At 48.9% G+C, this 6,582-nt stretch overlaps 2 protein-coding genes across 2 annotated transcripts; both read left to right on the forward strand.

The window, feature by feature from the left end:
- Positions 1-378: 378 nt before the first annotated feature.
- Positions 379-2,255, forward strand: LOC123046453 (uncharacterized). Its single transcript, XM_044469827.1, has one exon. The coding sequence runs from the start codon at positions 696-698 to the stop codon at positions 2,040-2,042; it is 1,347 nt and encodes a 448-aa protein (XP_044325762.1). The 5' UTR covers positions 379-695; the 3' UTR covers positions 2,043-2,255.
- A 443-nt stretch (positions 2,256-2,698) lies between these two features.
- On the forward strand, positions 2,699-4,671 carry LOC123046454 (pathogenesis-related protein 1). The gene is made up of 4 exons (XM_044469828.1): positions 2,699-2,997; positions 3,103-3,530; positions 3,640-4,005; positions 4,085-4,671. The coding sequence occupies exons 3-4, from the start codon at positions 3,819-3,821 to the stop codon at positions 4,381-4,383; spliced, it is 486 nt and encodes a 161-aa protein (XP_044325763.1). The 5' UTR covers positions 2,699-2,997; positions 3,103-3,530; positions 3,640-3,818; the 3' UTR covers positions 4,384-4,671.
- The last annotated feature ends 1,911 nt before the right edge of the window (positions 4,672-6,582 follow it).

The following is a 6,582-nucleotide window of genomic DNA, read 5'->3' on the forward strand; positions in this document are numbered from 1 at the left end:
CCACTCCCGAGTCCACTCATGTTTAGTGGTGTTGCAACTCATACCACTATACCAGTCCCAAATGCGTTGAAACTCACTAGCAAGCCAACTTGCCTATTTGCATGGTAAGCTACTAAGCTTCACCCGTTCATCGTGTTCTCCAACTCACCCCGGTCGATGAAGGTACGCCACGCGCTCCCGCTGCTCGTGCGTCGGGCCAGTGCACGGCTCGCGGGACGCATGGCGCTCTGGCATTGGCTGGTGTAGCGTGGCGCTCTGGCATTGGCCGGTGTAGCGTGGCGCTCTGGGGTTGGTGGGTGTAGCGTGGCGCCTGTGAATGGCCGGTGGCAAACATTTCCATTTATATTTATCTGTGTGAAAAAGATGTGGGTGGTGATGCTTCCATAGTTCATGCCAATCTCCTGTCCTCGCCACCTACTCCATCCAGATCCGGGAGTAGCCGACCACGACCCAACGACCCCCGAGCCGCTCTCCCCGATCGCCGTGCCGAGCTCCCTCCGCGCCCTTCCCCCCTCTCCCCATCCCCTAGCAGCTCCTACCAACTCCGGCCGCGCTCTTCACCAACCCAGGTCCGCCGCCACCCATCTCAGATCCGCCGCTCCCACCTTCCGCCGCGCCGTTGACCACCTCCCTCCGACGACCTCGTCCATCGCCGTGTCGCGCCGCCAGACCCCGCAGCCTGCCGCTGACCTCGGATGGCCAAGGCCGCACGCGTGGACGCAGCCGGCGAACTCCTGGACGACCTCCTGCTCCTCATCTTCGAGCGCTTGCCGGGCGTCCAGGACCTCCTCCGCTGCGCAGCCACGTGCAAACAGTGGCTCTGCCTCATCAAAGACTCGGTCTTCCTCCGACGCATCGGCCTCTGGCCGGAGACGGCGCCCCACCCTTCGGTCCTCGTCGGCATCTTCTACCAGAACGTGGTAGTGCCTAGCGCGATTCAGCCCCTCAGAAGGATACCCGAATGTCCTCCCCAATTCTTGAGCCTTCAGGCTGGGGGCGCCCATCTGACGTTCGACTCCTTCGTCGCCAACGACGATGGGCTCTTCAACTTTGCATGGCCACTGGCATCGCGCCGTGGTCTTCTCCTCGTGCACATCATGCTGCCTACCCCGGTCGACCACCAAGGCCACCGTCCGAAGCTCCTTCTTGCCGTGTGCCGCCCTCTGATCGACAAGCGGCGCAGGCATCTGCTCCCACCGCCTCCCTTCTTGGTAAGCCATGGATTCATGAACGGGCACCGCCTAACTGGCTATGCTCTTCTCACCGATGAGGACCACCGTGCCATTGATGATTTGGATCAGCAACGACGACAACCGTCGTTTCAAGTCGTCTTGACTTACACAGGCGCCAACAGAGTCATGTATGCCTGTACGTACTCCTCTGCCACAGACAGTTGGAGCACTCCCATCAGGTGCCACCAGGTTTCACACCTCGTCAGGTGTGGACCGTATGCCGGCGTCGTCACCTGTGGCACCGTGCACTGGCTGTTCACAGACCAGAGAAGCTTCTACACACTCAATGTAAGTGTCGCCACGGCACATGTCTCATCGACCAAGATCCCCATCAACGTCCGCGCTGGTGAGCAGCGGCGGCGAGTGCCGTTTCCATGTGTCACTAGAGAAAGAAAGCTTTCTTTTGTGAGCATTCGAGATGATGGTGTGCTAGAGCTTTGGGCCAAGCAAGGGCATGATGGCAATGATCATGGCGGCGAGGCTGGTGCGGGAGGGTGGTTGCGCTCTGACCTGATAAATCTAGGAAGCGGTGATAAAATAAACCTCGTCTTCTTCGCAGAGAAAAGAGGTGCCATGCTCGTCGAGCAGGGCGGTGCTTTCTTCACCATTGATCTCAAGAGTAAGGAAAAGGCGTTGGTCGATCTCAAAGGTGAGGAAAAGAAGCATGGCAGGGGCATCTGCAGGTTTCCAATGCATCGCTGTAGTAGTAGTTGGTGTAGTGGATTCCACTGCAGCTGGGGGAAGATCAGTCCTTGCGCGTATAACAAGCCTGTGCTGTACGAGGTGGATTGGATAATTGAGGCAAGATGAGGGCAGATTGAGTCGACAATTTCTTAAAAACTTGTGCACACAGCATGTTGGATTTAAAGTATGAGTGCCAATAAATCGGAGGTGCTGGAATAAACGCAGGATAATGCACTGGAATAACAGCTGATGTTTCTTTTTGGGGCGCATGTGTTAATTCCATCTGCATTCATTCTGACTGTTCTATTTGGCTCAGTATATAACTAAAACTTTCTGTAATGTTGTTTTTCGTCTGAAATTCTGATGTAGAAGATTGTTTACATGTAATTGCAACTGCCATGTGTTTTCACTTCCGAATCTATCTAGGCTAGAAATGCAATATCAGTGTCTCACTGTACTTTCATCTGAACCATGAATTATATTTATTTGTATATCTCATGATTGATTTGAGTAATGTGGTTGAATTTGACATGCCGACTATGCAACGATCTTTGTCTGCCGGGTTGTTTGGCCGTGAGTTGGCCAAAATATGACCTGAGTAGGCATGCCAGTAATCTTAACACAAGCACATCACAGGCCCAATCTGGTCAGCACAACCAAACTTGGATCGGCGATGCTTGCAAGTTGAGGCTGCAACATGCAAGTGCACTTAAAAATAGGCGAAAGAGAACAATTAGTAGAACTGATCACTGTATAGTTTGCAGATGTTGCAGAAAGAAAGATACCCAGCAACTGAAGCTTTCTTTCTGGTTGTCTTCAGTTGATACTGGCAGAGATTGTTGTCAACAGTCTATAAGGCTAAATGTATGTAAGTTGTCAACAGTCCTAATTTTTCAGTTAATTAATGTTTTTTTTTCTGAAAGATCCAGCATTCCTGGCTTTGGATTGGATTAGCAGAAAGCAACGGTAACAGAAACAGAAACATGCTGGGGATACGAAGATCAAAGAGTAAAAGGAAAGAAAAATTCAGCCCTAAAGGCTGGGAATGTTGGACAACACTCCCACGGTTGACCCCCAAAAGGTGGCTCTAAACAGTTTGCACCTGCTATTCTCCATAGCTCTATTGTTCTTGGGATATGCTTCAGTTAATGTTATGCTAATTGATCATGTATTTCACTTACGTCAGGCCGTCAACAAGGATGCAAACGATGTACCTTGAGAGAAGAAGCAGGATTCGCCACATCTGATGAGGAGGAACACGAAAGAAGAAATTGATGAAATGGTGTACCACGAAGAAGTTGCCTGAAAATAGTGTTGATGCTGAATAAAAGCGTCACCTGCAGTATTCTTGCTAGTATGTCTTACTGTATTTTCAAGCCTTATTGCAGATAATAGAGTTGGTAAAAGAAAGCAACGCCGTACGTCAAGGTGGCTATGAATTGTTTCGACAACAGAATTATCTCTTCACCTGACTTTTTCCTTCCCTGGCACCCCAAGTCATTGTCCAAAGAAACTGAATGAAGTAGATGTGACCTCGCACTGCTGACTAGGCATGCATATGCGACTATGCAAGTGTGCTTCTAATCAGTTCAGTTCTGATCAGACCAACCCAAGGTAATTTTATCTCGGAGCCCGTCAAAGCAAGCTTCCTTTAACTAAAGCAAGTGTTGACGGATTCGTGGTCTCTCATAATACTAAAAGCTTAATGTTCCATCCAATGCAGAAAAACTGGACGCCCGGCCCGGCATTTCGCCTCCCTCACCGGACCGGCCCGGCCAAGCTTAGCTGCACCACCAACCCCGGCTTTGGAGTCGCCGAGTTTATTTATAGCGGCTACAACCATTCTCCTGCCAGACACAAGCACAAGGTGATCATCACACACGCAGGCACGAACAGCGCGCGATGGCCTCCACCAAGAGCTGGGCGCACGAGATCGAGGCGTCCGTGGCGGCGCCACGCCTGTTCCGCGCCGGCGTCATGGACTGGCACACGCTGGCGCCCAAGCTCGCCCCGCAGGTCGTCGCCAGCGCCCACCCCGTCGAGGGCGAGGGCGGCGTCGGCAGCGTCAGGCAGTTCAACTTCACCTCAGGTACATACCAATACCACATACAGTCAGCTCAACTTCTGCCTCAGCAGGCACGTGACACGCAGGTTGGCCTTGCATGCAGCCATGCCCTTCAGCGTCGTGAAGGAGAGGCTCGACTTCCTGGACGCGGACGGGTGCGAGTGCCGGTCGACCCTCCTCGAGGGCGGGCACGTCGGCACGGTGATCGAGACGTCCACGTCGTGCATCAAGGTGGAGCCGGCGGCCGGCGGCGGCAGCGTCGTCAAGGTGGAGTCCACGTACAAGCTGCTGCCGGGCGTGGAGGAGGGCGAGTACGAGGTCGCCAAGGCCAAGGAGTCCGTCACCGCCATCTTCAAGGCCGCCGAGGCGTACCTCATCGCCAACCCGGACGCCTACAACTGAATCAACTACATACTATCTTTGTGTGCTTTCTTCCCAATCCAATAAGGCTAGGCTGCTCCAGCCTTCAGGTATGCAGCTGGTGACGCGAGAGCAGTGAGAAAGGACGTGGACCGTGGGCTTGAAGTTAAGAGGCTGTGTATTTTGTAAGTGTCAAAGAGTGGTTTTGTTTGATGATGTTGCTGCTTGCTTATGTGTGTGTGGTTTTTACGCATGAATAAAACTTATAAAAGGATGTATTTTATGATTGAGATACAATACATAGTCACGCCGGCACGTTTTTTGTCTTCTCCTTTAAAGAGAAAGATTGCATCTCCTGGCCTCTACATATTCATGATTTGATTAAAATTGGCGCTCCCCGCAAAAAAAAAAAGAAAAAGATTAAAATTGGCGCAAGGCAACGAGGCAAAAACATCAATAATAACAGTATAATCGAGAAAACAACAACGTACGGCAACCAAGACAAAGCACAATCTAAATTTATACAGCTAAGTTATCTTTCTTCCATAGCAATGTCTTCAAGAAATGAGAACACGCACATGCCGATGTCACCAACTCTAGCACGTGGCAGCTAGAAGCAAATATTTCCAGCCATGATGTTGGGTTCAACAAATCACTCCACACCAACGCCTTTAGGCTGGTCATAGGGGGGAGTAACTTATACTAGTGTCATGTATATTACATTAGTTTAAGTTACTACCTTCATAGTGCAAAGTAACATAGTAATAGTGTTATAGATGGCTTCATTTATTAGCTTGTCAATCATCTTTTCTCAGGAAGCATTATGTTATAGTAACATATTAGGTTACTCTCTTTTTTTTCGGGAAAACTTCCAATCTATTCATCTTCAATCATGGCAGTACAACGAATACCAGAAATAAAAATTACATCCAGATTTGTAGACCACCTAGCGACGACTACAAGCACCGAAGCAAGCCGAAGGCGCGCCGCCGTCATCGCCCCTCCATCGCCGGAGCCGGGCACAACTTGTTGTAGTAGACAGTCGGGAAGTCATCGTGCTAAGGCCCCATAGGACCAGCACCCCAGAACAGCAACCGCCGCCGAAGAAAAATAAGTAGATCGGAAGGATCCAAACACCTATCTCCACATTAACTACATGACACATAAGCAAATTTGTCATAAAATGCACTATGTTACTAGCTAAGTTACTCCCACTATGACTAGCCTTAGCAATGTAACGATGGAAGTGTCACTGTTGTCCAACCAGTAAATGTCAAATCATAAATTTTCACGCCTCCAAGGTCATGCAGATGTTTGATGAGGCTAAAGGAAATATGCCCTAGAGGCAATAATAAAGTTATTATTTATTTCCTTATTTCATGATAAATGTTTATTATTCATGCTAGAATTGTATTAACCGGAAACATAATACATGTGTGAATACATAGACAAACATAGTGTCACTAGTATGCCTCTACTTGACTAGCTCGTGAATCAAAGATGGTTAAGTTTCCTAGCCATGGACAAAAGAGTTGTCATTTGATTAACGGGATCACATCATTAGGAGAATGGTGTGATTGACATGACCCATTCAGTTAGCTTAGCACTTGATCGTTTAGTATATTGCTATTGCTTTCTTCATGACTTATACATGTTCCTGTAACTATGAGATTATGCAACTCCCGTTTACCGGAGGAACACTTTGGGTGCTACCAAACGTCACAAGTAACTGGGTGATTATAAAAGAGTACTACAGGTGTCTCCAAAGGTACATATTGGGTTGGCGTATTTTGAGATTATGTTTTGTCACTCCGATTGTCGGAGAGGTATCTCTGGGCCCTCTCGGTAATGCACATCACTATAAGCCTTGCAAGCAATGTAGCTAATAAGTTAGTTACGGAATGATGCATTACGTAACGAGTAAAGAGACTTGCCGGTAACGAGATTGAACTAGGTATTAGATACCGACGATCGAATCTCGGGCAAGTAACATACCGATGACAAAGGGAACAAAGTATGTTGTTATGCGGTTTGACCGATAAAGATCTTCGTAGAATATGTAGGAACCAATATGGGCATCCAGGTTCCGCTATTGGTTATTGACCGAGAATAGTTCTAGGTCATGTCTACATAGTTCTCGAACCCGTAGGGTCCGCACGCTTAACGTTATGATGACAGTTTTATTATGAGTTTATAAGTTTTGATGTACCGAAGTTTGTTCGGAGTCCCGGATGTGATCAC

The sequence above is a fragment of the Triticum aestivum genome, chromosome 2B (assembly GCF_018294505.1).
Source record: "Triticum aestivum cultivar Chinese Spring chromosome 2B, IWGSC CS RefSeq v2.1, whole genome shotgun sequence".
NCBI lineage: Eukaryota > Viridiplantae > Streptophyta > Magnoliopsida > Poales > Poaceae > Triticum > Triticum aestivum.